Raw genomic sequence first — 16,727 nt, 5'->3', positions numbered from 1 at the left:
AAGCAGAAAAAGAAAAAGCTACAATTTTAGAGTTGATCCTCCACGTCGGAATGCTAATCGGTTTATCTCGTCCGTTTTTAATAGGATTGCAAAGAAGTGCAAAAAATTATACAAAGATGTAAAGTGGGTGATAAAAAAATAATATGTTTATTACTGTTAACTATTTTAGTTAGAATGTCTATGACTATTTTAGTTAGAAAGTGTTTGTTATTTGTTGGACGATGATGATGACTATGTTAATTCACTTTAGGTCATTAACTATGTGAATTCACTTTATGCTTTGACTAAGAACTACTTCAATTCCATATATAAAAAAGTCAAAGTCATACAATAACATCACAAACGAAATGCGCCAACAATATCTAAAAATGCCAAAGTCATAAAATAACATGACAAACGAAATGCAACAACAACAGTAGCTCTATTGGGTGGTCGGACCTGCACTTGCACCACCATGTTGAGTTGTTGACGACATCTGCTATAGTTGTGGCCCTCGGCTCGCATTGCTTACATCGCTTAAGACCACGTAACATGCGAGTGTCCATCTCATTCAAGAAACGGGTTATCCTTGGCCGAGCTTTGGCTATCCGTCTGAGGAACGAATTATCTACGAATCGAGGTCCATGATAAACAAGCCATGTTGTGGGATTCCTTAGTAGCCTCAACCTAGCTCTGTATACTATTCAAACTTGGTCCATCTTGTAATTATCATGAACGTACAGTTGCCAATCTAGCCACTGATTTGCACAACAAGCAAATACATGTCGACACGGAAGCCGGTTTACCTGGAATTCACCACAGTCACAATGTTGTCGATGTAGGTCAATTGCATACTCCACACCATTGGGCATCTCACGTGCTTCGAGTGCCACATTATGTCCGTCAAAGTATGTAACTTGGATGTTTCCCGATGTCCGCTAATTCACATGCAATTTGGAGGTCACTAGCTCAGAGAACACATGTCCAGCATTAATACGAGCCTCAATCTCGGCTTTTTTTAGGGTGAACAATTCATTAAGCTTGTAAAGTGTTGCCTTAACAAGTGCAGTGACTGGAAGATTGTGCGCCACTTTCAAGACTGAGTTGATGCATTCCACTAGATTGGTGGTCATATGACCCCATCGGTATCTACCATCAAATGCCAAAGTATACTGTTCACGTGGGATCCGGTTCAACCAGTTGGTATAATCCTCACCCCACTCGCGTAATCGCTGATAACACATCTCGTACTCGCGAACCGTTCTCGAATATCCTGTGATAAAAAAAGGCTAACTATAAACAAAATTCATTATAACAGTAATTATAACAATAACAAATTTCATTTTATGCAAATTTATTGATGTTGAAGATAAGTTTCTGCAAGTACGGAGCCTTCAACTTATTCAAGAAGTTGGACTCTATGTGCCTGATATAAAACATGTGGAAAGCTCTAGGAGGAAATCTAGCTCCGTTACTACGAGTAATAGCTGACCTGATGGATTCGTGCCGATCGAAGATAAGGCTCATACCATCACGTGTCACCACATGTCGCAAATTACTAAGAAAAAAGTGCCACACCTCGGATGTCTCTCCATCCACTATTGCAAATGCAATAGGCACGATGTTGTTATTGTCATCCTGTGAAACTGCAACCAACAAATAACCCTTATATTTTTCATACAAATGAGTCCTGTCTACCTGCACTACTGGTTTGCAATATCTGAATGCTCTAATACAAGGATAATAATTCTAGAAAACTCTGTGTAGTACACGGATATTAGGAACCAAGTCATCCCCCTGATACGTAGGCATTGTTTCAAAAGGAACGACTACTGATGGCTTCTTGTAACACATGGCCTCAAACCATATGGGCAAAGCTTCGTACAAAGCTTCCCAACCTCTAAAAATTGACTTCACTGCCTTCTGCTTTACTAACCATGCTTTGCGATAACTTATGGTGTAGTTAAACTTCGACGGTACTTCCGTAATCACTAATTTTTCCTTTATATATGGGGCAACTTCTACCAACGACTTTATTGCTTCTGCAATTGTGTTGGAATCCAGTTTCAAATGATCTTGAGAAATGGTGGCCCTAGTACAGGTGTGACTACCATTGTACCTCCTTATCTTCTAACAGTACTTCTTGTACATTTTGCTAACTCTGATCAACTAATCACAACCTGTGCCGTATTGGGTATATTTAGCATAAAATGTCATTGGTTTTGACTTATACACTTGATAATCTATACCTCTATGGATGGTATAATCTTTCATCGCTTTAATCACTGCCTCCCTAGAACTGAATTCCATTCCACGGTGAATTCACCAAGTTCTGCGGCAATTAAGGGTGTTTGCGGTGCGGTTTGGATTGGATGCTTTTAAAAAATTCTGATCCGATCTGATCCAGTTTCAAGTGGTTTGGATTGGATTGGATTTGCGGTTTTATAAATTAAAAAAATTAAATACATATAACATGTCTCAACATCAAATTTTAAATAATCAACAATGACATAACAAGTTTCAATAATATTTTAAAAAGCCAACGATAACATAATAATAGAAATAAAATTGTAGATTAGTTAAAATAAATAAATAACATTTTAAACATAAAATATTTATTAAATAATAATAATATATACATGAATAATATAAAAATGTATAAAAAGTTGAACATATTATAAGTATAATTGTAAATATAATAATAAAATAATAATATTATAGCACATTGTGCGGTTTGGATTGGATTGGATCGGTTATGAAAAGTAGATCCGAAATTCGATCCGATCCAGCGGTTTGCAAAAAATAGAATCCAATCAAATTCGAATTAGTACGGTTTTAATCGGTTTTCGATTTGAATTGGATTGGAGGAGCGATTTAATTTGGATCGGTTTGGATTTGAACACCCCTAGCGGCAATCACACCACGAAATTTATATTTTGATAAATAATTCTTAAATACGTATCTTAATAATAAAATCTATCTATGATTTGTAAATCAAGTATAAATCATTCAAAAATTAATAAATTAATAAATTAAGTCATCAAATGCTATTTAATAAATTAATAACCATGCAAAAATATGAAATAATAAATTCCTCAACATATATAAATACTTAATAAATGAACATTAAACAGGTAATTATACACTATATTTTACCTATTTAAATAACTATTAAATATTTGTCTCAAACGTCAAAATTTATGTATAAATCATAAATTATAATTATTACATACTTGCATTTATATATTGAGAAAACTTCCGTGCATGCATGGCTTCCAAATCCAATGATCGCATGAAAGTCGACTCCTCAAATGAATGCTGGTTTGCTAGTGCATTTGCCACATCTGCCACATCTGCCTCCATAGTGTCGTCAGCTTGATCTTCGTCTACACCTGGATCAACAACCTCATAGTTACTTTTAAACTCTTCCTTACTATTAGTATTATAATCTTCCAATTCAATATCTTGGTCCGCTGCAGATTGTTTGAACTCAATATACAGTTCGATGAACAATATTCGGAACCAACTTTTAATATATATTGAAAACATTTCTCGCATGCTCCACTACAAGAAATAATGTAATTATCGACGCCAAAAATCGACGGCCAAATATTCCGTCGATATTTTTTGACGGCTTGGCATCGTTAAAACAAAAAAAGAAATTATTAAAAATAAAATATTAAAATCGACGACAATGCTATCTATTATTTTAGCAACTTTCAACACCTTCATCTTATCGTCACATTACCGACGAGATAATAGGTGATAATTATTTTTCTTTAAAATTGACGGATTAGTTGTCTATTTTAATAATTATAATATCGACAATTTTTGCCGACAATAAATTTATACGATTGATGGTATAAATTTATTATATAAAATATACGGTTAATATGTTAATTTTTGTTTTAACTAAACCGTCGATTTTTATCAACAAAAAGTTATGCCCGCGTTTATTACCCGCGTCCTTCGTTTCAATAAATTTCCCAAACATTAACCACAAACCTCCAGATAATCAAAGTTCAGAGTGAAGCTGCTTCTTCTTCTTCTTCTTCTTCTCCAACGCCTTAGAGTAGAGAGTAGAGACCAGAGACAGAGTCACCGTCACAGAGAGAGGTAAAGAGCATATCAGTAGAGCTTCTTCTTCTCCGACGACTGAGAAAACCCGCCGTCCTTTGTCGGAGAGCAGAGCTTCTTCTTCTTCTCCTCCTCTGCCGAGCCCGCTGCCGCGCCATCCTCTTCATGTAAGTTCCTTTCATTCTCTCTGATTATTATATTTATTTTTACAGTTCTTGTATCTACTATTTTCATAATGAAATTCTGAATTTGCATTTGTTAATGACAATCGCATCAATATTACTGAAACCTAGTTAGCATAATCAATTCATCACATTTCATCAATCGCTTCATCTCTCTGTGCCGTTGTTGCTGCTGCCTTCAATTGACCGTGCTCAATCAAAATCAGTTACTCTCTCTTTCGTTCTTCAATTGATTTTTTTTCATCATTAAAAAATTTGCTCAGCATTTGTAAATGATTCACTACTTTTCTCAATGATATAGGTCTTCAATTCAAAAGTTGATGAAGGAAGAAAGGCATTGCGGGTTTTATCACTACTTTTGTTCATTTTTCTGTGTTATCCTACAATTTTGTATTCTTTCTTCATGACTGACATGGATTTATAGGATTCTTCTCTATTTTCGGTGTTAGTTCTCTAATTTTTTATTAAGTTAGATTCAATGTGCGAATCAACTATATGTAACCTCGTTTTATGCTGAAGAAATCTGTAAAGAACTTCAGTGTGTTGCAACGCTTTTTATTAGAGACATTAGAGACACTTTAAGCTTCTTCATAAAGGACATGTGAGTTATATACAAAGTTTACTGATCATTTCTTTCTGTTAGTCTCTTACAAAGTTTGCTAATCATTCTTGCACAGCTCAAGTGACTGGACACATGGAAGCAGTGTTAACAAGGCACCTTCAGTAAGTTGTTTTGATTAAGAGTCTGTATCTCCTTTGAAAGCTACTATGAGGAACAGAATGTTGAAGGGTAATAAGCTTATATTAGTAGTCCATCAATCCATTTATGTGTGCACGCGTGTATTATTATTAGATGATATTTAGATGTAGCCAGATATTTTCCTTTTTCAGTTTTGCTATATTTTTAACATTAAACTAAGCAAGTTAGTTATGTTTTTGTATACTTCTCAATGCTTTTCTATATTTTTTGCTTTTGTTAAATGAGTCAAAACTTACCATCTTTGCTAATTTAGAGTGTGTGGGTAATTTTTGTTGATGAGTTTGCTATTTTTTTTAACCTTTTGATGTGATGATGATAAGTAGGTCGTATATGATTGTTGACTAGATTTGAATGCAATGGATTTGTAGCTTATTGTTGACTTTATTCTTACACACCGTGAGCTTATTGTAATGAATACATGAGTATAGACAAAAACTGTTAGGAAAAAAAATAGAAAAGAAAAGTTTTACAGGTTGTTGGATATAGCTTGACTGTAAAGGAACTTAAAGGACGTTGTAAAACAACAACAACAGTAAGAATCTTGTCCCTATTTCAAAGTTTTGTATTCAATAAATGGCACTGGAATTTAGAAAACATTAAATTTTCATGTTTTTAATACAAACTTGTTATTGTGTAATGACACTTATCAACAAAATTCTTGGAATATTGTCCAGTGCGGTTCACTTTCCCGATGCCATTGTGTTGTGAATTTTGTGTCACTATTTATAGGCTGGCAAGTACAAGTGGCAAACTTACAAAGAAGTGTACGAGGTGATACAGAAAGTTGGAAGCTCTATCCACAGTTGTGGTTACGGGCAAGTAAGTCACCTATGCCTATTTACCACAAAAGGAAACCTTTTTTTCCACTTGTTTTGATCAATGCTCTTGTATGGTATATGCTGCTGCTATCTTTTCATGAAGAGCTTAGAAATGATCATTTAGTTATTTTATTTTTCTTAGGGAAGAATCATCTCTTGCAGTCTAAGATTAATCAATATGATGCCAATTTTCAGGGAATGAAATGCGGTATCTATGGTGCCAATTGCCCTGGGTGGATAATAAGCATGGAGGTTCATTTTCATTTCTTCGCTTTCACATTTTGTTTCATCATCCTCTCAATGTTTCTTGTTGACTAAGTGCAACATAACTACAGGCCTGTAATGCTCATGGACTTTATTATGTTCCTTTGTATGATACATTAGGTGAGTCCTTAACTTCTTTACCATGACTAATCATTTAAAAGATCCTTTTAAGTTTGAATTTATTGTCCCAAGTTTAAAGAACACAGAATCTCGTTGATAATAGATGTACTATATCAGAAGCCTTGGTGTTTATAACTTTTATTCCTACGTTCTTTTCATACCAAGAATATCTTCTGTATTAGCATCTTAATCTTTATTTTTCAAAGTTTGACTTTTATCAGCATTCATATGTATGTGTATGCTCAGGTGCTGGAGCAGTGGAGTTTATTATATGCCATGCAGAGATCTCAATTGCTTTTGTAGAAGAAAAGAAGATACCCGAGGTTCTTCTACTAAAATTATTTGTTACATCAATGTCTTCTTACAAAGCATGATTTTTTATTAACTGTGATCAATCCTTTTCATATATTTATTTCTGAAACTTCTCAGCTATTGAAGACATTTCCAAATGCATCGAAATTTCTCAAGAGTAAGTTTTCACTGATTCTCTACACAGGTTTCCTAAAATGTCTCTGTATTATAAAGAAGCAATCACATTTATTTCTTTTTTGTAGCACTTGTGAGCTTCGAAAAGTTTACTCCAGAACAAAAGCAACAAGTTGAAAATTTTGGGGTGAAAAGCTATTCATGGGATGAATTTTTACAAGTGGTGGGTCATCATTTCACACATTATTACTCATTTTCTACCATTAATTGTCAAGTTAAATCAAAGTTCATTCTTTTACTATTATTGTCATGCGCACTTTACTATCATACTAAAAATTGTTGTATCGGCATATGTACTAAATTATTAGTAAAAGCAGATTTTTCATTAGGAATAACAAAATAACGGACAGTGAACCGCACTGGACAGCTAACAGGTTACAAATTAGTACCTGGTTCAAATTGTTTACCCTTGGCTCGTCCAGAGGCCAAGTTTCTGAGAAGAGCGGCTTTTTTGAAGCCCAATCTTTGGGTCAGTCCTTATGCACATAATGAAATGCATCCCAGAGGAGAGTTCCCTAATCAAAATCCACGTGTCGAAGAGGGTTTGGTTACTTGGGTTCAGCCATTGCAAAAGAAAATTAAGATGCATGTCTGAACTATGAGTTATAGAGTATGTTCTTCCTTCTTATATAACTTATGATTAGGCCCCCTTCACATGTTATTTGTTCAAAGCATGCTTTTCACATGTTCAAAGTATATATGGCTCTGCTAATTTTGTTGAAAAGTGGTTCTGTTTTTTAGCTAAGTCAAGTGATTCTGGGTAATGATTCTAAGGAAGAAAGTACTAGTAATCTTACAGGCGATGTAGGGAAAGATTTTGCACACACGTGATAACAAAAAGGAATTCCGGTTTGATTTCTCCATTCTATCCAAATCTTCTATACTTCTATATTGGTAATAATTTTGTATTTGTAGATGTGATATTATTTTGAGTTTGGAAGAGCTATACCTGGAGAATCAGTCAAAGACAATTTTATTTCCTTAGCATAATGATTCAAGGTAATAATATTCTTTGATTAATTTAGCTGTGATGAATATTTGTAGTTGTTGTGCAGTAAAACATTTGTAGCAAAATTTGTAATTATCTCTTTTAACACTGCTGCAAACTGGTTCTTGTACTTGTGATAAAAAATAATAATAACACATGGTTTCCTAATGAATTGAGTGATTAATAGTGTGTGATTCTTTACTTCTATTGAATCAACAATTATAGTATTTGCCTATAGAGATACCTTCTTGTTAGATTCTAATATATTCAGGCCTTCACAGTTCATAGGCAAGATACTTAACCAGTATTTTACAGTATAATATAAAATTTATTTTTCACCCTAATTCGTTTTTCTCATATTTATTATTACTATTAAACTTATTCTTTAGTTAATCATTTCTAATATATGGATTCAGGTGAAATTTGTGGCTGATACCAACTGGAGGCCATACCTTGCAACAAGAAGAAACACAATCTTGACGGGTCCCCCAAACATAATACATCATTTTTTAGATGAGTATGAGTAGGATTATTTACTTTGCTCTGAATATTTTATATTATTAGTAGATTGCAGTTTAAACGAATATAAATCTAAGTTTAGTTATTTATCTTGTCTTGAGTCTGGCGAAAGCTAGTGCACTCCAGACAAAGTAGAGAGTGCAGCACTCCTTGAAAAGTAACCTGCTATCAAAAGTTATCAGGTAAATTAAATTTATTTATTATTATTAATTTTTTTTATTCTTATGGGCTGAACAAACAACTTAATACAGACAAAAAAACTAAACCCCTCTCTCAACTCTCAACCCTGTAATGTTAAAAAAAAAAAGAACTCTCAACCCTGTTATAACATCCTCCACCGCCGTAAGGAGAGACAGAGCCGCCACCGTCCATTGTGCTCAGGGGCCACCGTCGCAGGGAGTGAGAAACTGCCATCGTTCGCTGTGTTGTGGTCGTGCTCCAAGTCTCCCCCTGTTCACTCTCACGATCTCAAAAAATCCCCAAACAAAAATTAAACCCTAGCTTCTTCAAAGGTTCTGCCGCCGCCGTCCGAGGTTGTCGGCGCCTCCGCGTCTCCGTCCTTCCCCTTGTCCCGAACCCAGGCCCTGTCTCCTAGCTCGGCACGTCGTCCTCATCCTCGTTGGCTTCTCTGTTCGAGGCTTGGAGCAGCTCGCCGTCGTGTAGCCCCTCGCCCCTCGACGCTCGCCGTAGTCTCTCCACTCGCCATCCTGCTGTCCATCGAAGGTTAGTGGCACTGCTTTCACTTTTTCAGTTATTCCTTTTGTGCTCTGTTTAGTGATTTAAGTATTTGACTGATTTCTAAATGTGAATTAGTGAATGTAAATCAAATAATTGATTTTGTGTTGTTGAAATTATTGCTAGCTATGGATTTTTTGAAATTATTCTGCTATTTTCACTGATTTCTGCTTATTCTGTTTTTTTTCTCTTTAAATTTTAAAGTTTGAATGAAGTCTGATCTGATCTGCTACATTTTTGAATTTTAATTACCTAAAGTCCCAAAAAAAGATTTCTCTTTTCGGGTTTTCTTTTCAGTACGCTCATATTTTTAGAATTTTGCTGGTTAGACTCATTAAACAGAAAGTAAAATGAACTTCAAGAATGTTTAGTGCATTTAAATTAATTTAATGTTGAATCTGTTGTGCTGTTGGTAATAGTTTTTTTTATTGGATTTATCCTTTGAGAGCTGCTGTTAGTGTGGTTTGGTGTTGCCTTATTGATTTCAGTTGTTGATTTTTGGATATGTGGTATAAGAATGAGGTTGAATCGTGCTATAAGAAATTTTTTTTGAAGCAAGTGAACTATAAATATTTATCAAGTCTTTTAAACTTTTATTATTAGAATATGTTAGCATATAGTTCAAAAGGCCCTTTAAAACAATTTCTATGGTTAAAGAATAAAATATCATTATCTGAAGAGGAGTTATTTTAAATATTAATCTTAAATACTTTTAAAAAGTAATTTGATATACTTCAGATTATTAGATACCTTCTGAGGTCTTTGATGACTTTAGATTAGGTTAGAAGAGTATTTGGGATATTTATAGAACTTGAGACAATCATAAAAAAGAATCTCTTAACTAAAATAAGTGAGGAGTATAAAATATAAAGAGTTAAGAGTTCAAAAGATGCTGCCTTATTGATTTCAATTATGGTTTTATGGATGATTATTTGATTTCTGGTTGTGTTGCTGCTGTTTTTAACATTGTAAATGACTTATTGATTTTGGTTATAGGTGATAGTATTATTCAATAAGCAATTTGCTGGTAATAAGCAAATGATGCTGCTAATCCTAATCTTCCTAGTTCTAAGATACTCAGTCACAAGGTTCTAATTTTTAGCTTGAAAATATGTTCCTCTGGAAGTAGTGAATGGAAAACCACAATATCAATGTGTATTTTGTCTACAACCATTTAATATTTAGATATTTCTTTTTACTATGTAATTTTTGAGTTTGTAATTTGATAATATCATATAGATTTGGTTGATGATATTTCTAGTAATGTGATGTTAAGAGCTATTCTTTCTTTAGCTTTTATTGATTATGGAATTTTAAGTGTTGAATTTCTTTTGGTACGAGAGTGTGAATGTCTTGTTTAAACTATTTTTTGGTTGTTTAAATTTTTTTTATGAAGTACTGTCAAGTTCAAACAAGTGGTTTATAATTTCTGTAAAACATACAGGAGCTCTTCTTTCTTTATCAACTAATGATTATAATACTTTGAATGGTTGGTTTTCTTGTGATATGGGAGTGTTAAAACAGGTATTTTGTTTGTTCAAAAATTGTATAAGGTTAATGTTAGATTGTCAGGTCTAATTCAGTTTTTATAATTTGGCTTAACATTTTATACAACTTCTCTATAAACTTAAAGAAACAAAGGGCTTCTCCGATTTAATGTTTGTTAAATTGTTACAAATTTGTGGCAAAACGTGTCCCAGCTTTCTTGGTATTGTGCATTCGCAAATTTTAATTCATTGAAAGAGAACCCATATAGTGATACAATAAACTAATACCCCTTATGATGCAAGGAGATCTTCTATAATATATAATCAGCAATTTTGTAGAATTGTGATACTAGGAGCTCTTTTTTCTTTATCATTTTTTAGTCATGAAATTTTAAATTGTGATTTTCTTTTGGTATGAGAATATGAATATGTCTTGTTCAAACTGGTTTCATGGTTGCTCAGATTTTTTTTATGAAGTTAACATTAGATTGTCAAGTTCAATTTAGTTGTATAATTTCTGTAAAATTTATATATTGTTTTTACAGGCACAAAGGACTAACCGGACAATTGAAGATTGAGGGATTTTCAGATTTGTTGTTTGAGTCGTGGCAACTTTGTAGCAGAGCATCGCACAATTTTTTTGGTACGTACTATTACAAATATATAGTGTATTTAAAATAGAATTCTGATCAGACCATAAACCCATATCTCTAGCAATTCTATGATTGTAACGCTAGGGATTCTTCTATAATCTATAATTTTTAATGAGAAATTTTGTAGTATTGTGTTGATAGGAGCTCTTATTTCTCTATCAGTTAATAATTCTGAAATTTTGAATGGTTCATTTTCTTCTGATATGAGAGTGTTCAAACTGGTATTTTGCTTGCTCAAAAATGGTATAAGGCTAATGTTAGATTATCAACTCTAATTTTTTTTTTATAATTTTTATAAAATTTTTCTATAGGCATAAAGGAACAATTAAGATTGAGGGCTTGTCCAATTTACTGTTTGTTGAGTTGTTACGAATTTGTGGAAATGTGTCCCGGCTTTCTTGCCATGTGATTCTCAAATTTCTAATCTATTAAAAGAGAACCCATATAGTGATACAATAAATTAATACCCCTTGTGATGGTAGGAGCTCTGCTATAATGTATAGTCAACAATTTTGTAGAATTGTGATGCTAGGAGCTCTTCTTTCTTTATCTATTTAATAAACTAATACCTCTTGTGTTAAACTTGAATCTTTCTAGCATTTTTGTTACAAATTTTTCATTTTCATGACATTTTTTATTCTTTTTACTCTTTATGTTTGATTCTTGTGGCATTTAAAATTTTTCTCATTAAGGAAGACTTTTGTTTCGCCACGTCTTTAGTTCCGCGACATTGCTAAATTTATTGTCGGTTATCTACTTTACATGCAAAATTTGAAGAATAAAAACTAGTTAGTTTTTTTATGTAGTCATATTGTATTGTTTCGAGTCATATTTTGGTCTAGAGTTCAAGAACTTGTGCTATGTTACTTTTTTTTTCTTTATCTTTTTTCAAGTCATTTCATTATAATAGTATTTTAAACTTGAAATATACAATATTAATAATATTGAATAACACAAAGCCTCTATTTTCAAAATATTTACCAGAATAATAATTTTATTATGATTTTCATTCATTGCAAGAAGCTAGTAACAATATGAAAGTGGAGTAGCATTCATTTCTCTAGTAGAGTGCTAGGAGTAACGAAAAGCAATACGGAAATATATTTTATAGTAATATTGATTCATGAGTGCTATTTTTATGTTTTGTTATTATGCTGTTTGCGTGATTTGGTTGTTGTACTTTGGAAGTGCGAATGTTGTGTTGGTAAAAATTTATTATTTGTGATATATCCTTGTGATTTATTTGTAATTGTTTTATATTTTATTATTATTGTATTTTGAAGAAGAGAATTTTGGACTTCATTTCGTGGTGTCTTGTGCCTATTTTTGTTATATGGTACTTACTTTCATAGTTGTGAATATGTCAAATATTTTGTACTTGTGTCATTTCATAAATATAAATATTTTTTGTTTTATTTTATTGTAATAGTATGCAGTAAATATAGCATTCGACAAAAATGGTTGATTTGATCGGAGAGTCATCGCATAGCCAAATAGGGAATGTTTCAGCTAAGGTACATCTTTTTAGCTGGATTATTCCAACACTTAAGATGTTAAGCTCTATTATTGTTTGAAAGTATATTTAGAACGTTGAGGTCTATTGTTGTTTAATGTCTTTCAGGAAATGGACGAATTGTTAGTTGATAGTGATGGCAATGATGTTGAAGACCTGTTACTGAATAGTACAGGAAGTATCGGTCGGGTTAAATTCGTAGGTTTGAGCGTTGATGCTGCTAAGAAGTATGTATTTTCAGACCTTGATGTTGCCTATGCCTTTTACAATGCATTTGGGAAGGTCAATGGATTTTCAATTAGGAAGTTAAAGGTTGGGCAAAGTGAGATTGATAAGCGCATACTCTGGCAAATATTTGTGTGTTCGAGACAAAGATATCGTATTTTCAGAGGGGTTGATGAAACAAATAGGAAGAGAGCTCCAAAGCCAGAGACTAGGTGTGGGTGTGTAGCACAAATGTGAGTTCACATAGATGTTGGCAGGGACTGTTGGTATACAACATTATTTCAAAATGAACATAATCATGAGTTAGTACCCCCAACTTTGAGCCGGATGTTGAGATCGCAATGGAGAATGACTGATCAAGAAATTCAAAGAATGAACGACATGAGAGATGCTGGAATTTCCACAACCCAAATCTATATGCATTTTGCCGAGCAATCTGGTGGTTTTGAGAATGTTAGATTTCGAAGAAAAGACATGTACAACCAAATAGAAAAGCAAAGGCAATTGATGGAAAGTGATGTGACCGAAACATTGAAGTACCTAAAGAAGCGGAAGAAATTAGATCCAAAGTTTTACTGGAGCTACGAGGTGGATAAACAATGGTGTGTTTCGGCACCTAATCTGGATGGACAGGAAGAGCCGTGTTGACTTTGAAGTATTTGGTGATGTTATGGCCATTGATGCAACTTACAAGAAAAACAAGTACAAGTTTCCACTGGTAGTTTTCTCAGGAGTGAACCATCACCTTCAAACAATAGTTTTTGGCAGTGCAATTGTGGCTGATGAAGGAGAAGGAACTTACATATGGCTGTTACAGAGATTCGTGGAAGCAATGAATGGTAAACGACCAAATGCTGTGATAACTGATGGTGCCAAGGCTATGAAGCTTGCAATTGAAAAGGTCTTTCCAGATGCACACCATAGGTTATGCGGATGGCATTTGTTAAGAAATGCCACAGCCAATGTCTCCAACCCCAAGTTTACCCAACAATTCAGGAAATGCATGCTTGGCAATTATGAGATTGATGAGTTTGAGGAGAGGTGGGCATCAATGGTTAATATTTTTGGGGTTAAGGACATGGAGTGGGTTGAGACCACTTATGGGATTAAAGATATGTGGGCTACAGCACATATGAGAGGCAAGTTCTTTGCCAGGTTGAGAACTACATCGAGGTGTGAGGCACTACATTCGTAAGTTGCTAGGTTTGTAAAATCTGGCTATAGCATTAAGGAATTCCTCCATCACTTCCGCCGGTGGATGGGTTTGTTGCGGAATAATGAGGCTGAGGCTGACTATTACACCTCATACGGGTGTCCGATAATGCAAACACAGGTGCAAGCATTGGAGCGATCAGGAGCAAGTATTTATACAAGGGAGGTGTTCTACTTGTTTTGATCATTATTGTTGAAAGCGTCAAGTGTGATAATAGTTGATTGGCGAGAGACTTCATGTAGTGTGAACTATGATGTACGAAAATATTGTGAGTTAACATGAAAATGGGTTGTATCTTATTGGCCTGGTAGCAGTGAGTTTAGGTGTTCATGTCAATGAATGGAATCATTTGGCATTCCATGTGTTCATATCATTCGTCTGTTGATATATCTTCAAATTACAGAATTACCTGAGTCACTGATATTGAAGCGGTGGACCATGAAAGCAAAAGAGGCTCCTATAAGGTTGGAGCAGCATGGATCATTAGTTGGAGATGGAAGTTATGAGAGTAGGATTGCTGCTATGAATGATGAGCTGGAGGGCTTGCCATTTGCTGCTTGCGGAGATTTAGGTGATTTTAAGGATGTTATGGAGTGGGTCAGAAACAAAAAGGCTGAATTATTTGCCAAACATGAAAAGAATAGAGAGGGAGGTTCTAAAAGTGCGGGTGAGAAATTCAAAACATGGATGGATGCTACTTCAAAAGAAGCTGGGAACAAAAAGAAAAAGCGAAGGATTTGGTGCAGCAGATGTAATAGTATAGGACACAATCGGTGAAATTGTCGCCGTGGAGATGACCATAATCAAATAAAAAGTGGAGATGGAGGAGGTCCCGAAGATGATGACAATTGGTCTAGTCAAACCAATGAGGAGGGGATCGAAGAAATGGTGAGTATTTAAGATATTGCTTCTTATTAATTACATGGTTGTCTAATTTTAGTTTTTTTTGTTCTTGTAGGATTTTGATGTGACCATTGGTAATCAGAAAGGCAAGTATCATTAGCTATTACTGGCTAGCCTTAGATGAAAGATGAATATGGATTTTAAAAGGTGAATTATACGGTACAGATGCAAATATACCGATATTCCATTCGAGTCACAAAATTATTGATGGGTGTTGTGTCTGCTAGGGGAATGATATAAGAAAGAGAAAATGTTAATTAGCTTTTTTGCAATGTATATAACGGGTTTGTTATTTTATTAAGGTAGAAATGAGAGACAATTATACTAAACAAATAACAGAATTGTACTACCACCGTTTGTTCACCTTTCTTTAGTTTATACGTTATATATTTTTTTTAAGTTGAATTTGAGTTTTAATATCATACCCATAGGCAATAGCTATTGTTTTTAGTAAGAAAATTTATAACTAATCTGAACTACGATGTAAAATACACTAAGGCACTCAATTTTTATAATATTTATTTTCAATATTCAATGTTACAGATAAAAAAATCTAAACAACAAAAATAGCCAACTATTAAAATGCTATAATTAAAAGCCCATGTATAAATTGAGTGCATTGTACCTAAAATATAATTATAATAAACTTTCTAGCATTATATCTAAGATATATATAATTTATAAAAAATATTTTCTTAAATAATATTTATCTATCTTTTTATTTTTATATTTTTTTAATTTTTTAAAAAATTTAGTAAGATTACTTCATAAAACAAGAATATATTATAAGTGAGATATAAATTTAATTATAAAAACAAAAAATAATTTATTTGAATTAGATTAAATAAATTTTGAAAGTTAAACCTAAAATTTAATTTAAGTCCAATACAAATTATTTTTAATTTTGATATATTTTATAATTAAATTTAATAATAGTTTTATAGAAATGTACAAAATTTAAATTGTAACGACAATCACTTATAGAATACACGCATTGGGACGAGAATATCTTTTCTAAATTCTATGTTATTGAATTAAATCTGAAATCACATATACTTACATAGTATAAAAAAAATTTAATTATTTTCAGTAAATATAATAATTAAATATTTTGTTGCTTTTATCCGCTCTTCCTAAAAAATATCGTAGTTGTCATATTAATTCTTTAATATAATGCAAAATATATCTTATACAATGTCTTATATCATACGTACTTGAATTAAAAACTTATGATTATAATTTGTGTTACTTAAATTATATTTTTGTATTATTCAATTAATTTTTTATTTTTTTAATTAATTATTTTGTATTTTTATTAAAATGTATGGTTTTTTTTGGTATTATTCAACTAAACAATCTGCATAATTAAAAATAATTTATGTATTATGGAATGAACCAAAATTTTTTTGTGCCTTTTAACAAAATTTTTGTGTTTTTCTTCTGTTATTCATCTAAAAAATTACACAATTTAAAATTACTTTATTTTAAAAAATATTTTTCACATAATAATAAATAAAAAATATTTTTATATTATTGTATTTACATATAATTAATGAATAAAAATATTTTTTATTTGAAAGATAATTAATTTTTTATATAAACTCACCCAAATAAATTTTAAATCTATGAATATTCTAAGTTTACTATAATAGATAAATCTTGTAATAATCACAAATTTATTCACAAATGACATAATCAACATTCCAAAATTACTATTTAAATTATCTTTCCGTTTTCTAAACAACATACTTGCTAAATGAAAAAATAATTGGTTTACTAAAACACAACCTTTTGTAATGAGAATA

General features: G+C 32.5%; 1 protein-coding gene and 1 long non-coding RNA gene across 2 annotated transcripts; both read left to right on the top strand.

Moving 5' to 3' along the window:
- Positions 1 to 3,963: 3,963 nt before the first annotated feature.
- On the top strand, positions 3,964 to 4,867 carry LOC140180397 (uncharacterized). Its single transcript, XR_011874611.1, has 3 exons — positions 3,964 to 4,223; positions 4,350 to 4,443; positions 4,540 to 4,867. It is a non-coding gene; the product is annotated as an uncharacterized lncRNA (long non-coding RNA).
- A 36-nt stretch (positions 4,868 to 4,903) lies between these two features.
- Positions 4,904 to 15,327, top strand: LOC112755412 (long chain acyl-CoA synthetase 5). Its single transcript, XM_072221365.1, has 13 exons — positions 4,904 to 4,961; positions 5,728 to 5,817; positions 6,012 to 6,068; positions 6,152 to 6,200; positions 6,447 to 6,523; positions 6,630 to 6,669; positions 6,755 to 6,849; positions 7,054 to 7,685; positions 8,091 to 8,916; positions 10,961 to 11,058; positions 12,498 to 12,582; positions 12,690 to 14,907; positions 14,978 to 15,327. Exons 3-8 carry the CDS (start codon positions 6,015 to 6,017, stop codon positions 7,279 to 7,281), a joined length of 543 nt encoding a protein of 180 aa, XP_072077466.1. The 5' UTR covers positions 4,904 to 4,961; positions 5,728 to 5,817; positions 6,012 to 6,014; the 3' UTR covers positions 7,282 to 7,685; positions 8,091 to 8,916; positions 10,961 to 11,058; positions 12,498 to 12,582; positions 12,690 to 14,907; positions 14,978 to 15,327.
- Positions 15,328 to 16,727: the final 1,400 nt, after the last annotated feature.

This window comes from Arachis hypogaea, chromosome 16 (genome assembly GCF_003086295.3).
Source record: "Arachis hypogaea cultivar Tifrunner chromosome 16, arahy.Tifrunner.gnm2.J5K5, whole genome shotgun sequence".
Taxonomy (NCBI): domain Eukaryota; kingdom Viridiplantae; phylum Streptophyta; class Magnoliopsida; order Fabales; family Fabaceae; genus Arachis; species Arachis hypogaea.
The sequence above is the reverse complement of the archived record's forward strand: the minus strand, read 5'-3'. Positions and strand labels throughout refer to the sequence as shown.

What these genes read in the sequence shown, in the direction of transcription:
- LOC112755412 (XM_072221365.1), top strand. Translation starts at nt 6,015, where the DNA reads ATGAAATGCGGTATCTATGGTGCCAATTGCCCTGGGTGGATAATAAGC. An exon ending in TCCTTTGTATGATACATTAG is followed by an intron (nt 6,201 to 6,446) that starts GTGAGTCCTTAA and finishes GTGTATGCTCAG; the next exon opens with GTGCTGGAGCAGTGGAGTTT. An exon ending in TGCATCGAAATTTCTCAAGA is followed by an intron (nt 6,670 to 6,754) that starts GTAAGTTTTCAC and finishes TCTTTTTTGTAG; the next exon opens with CACTTGTGAGCTTCGAAAAG.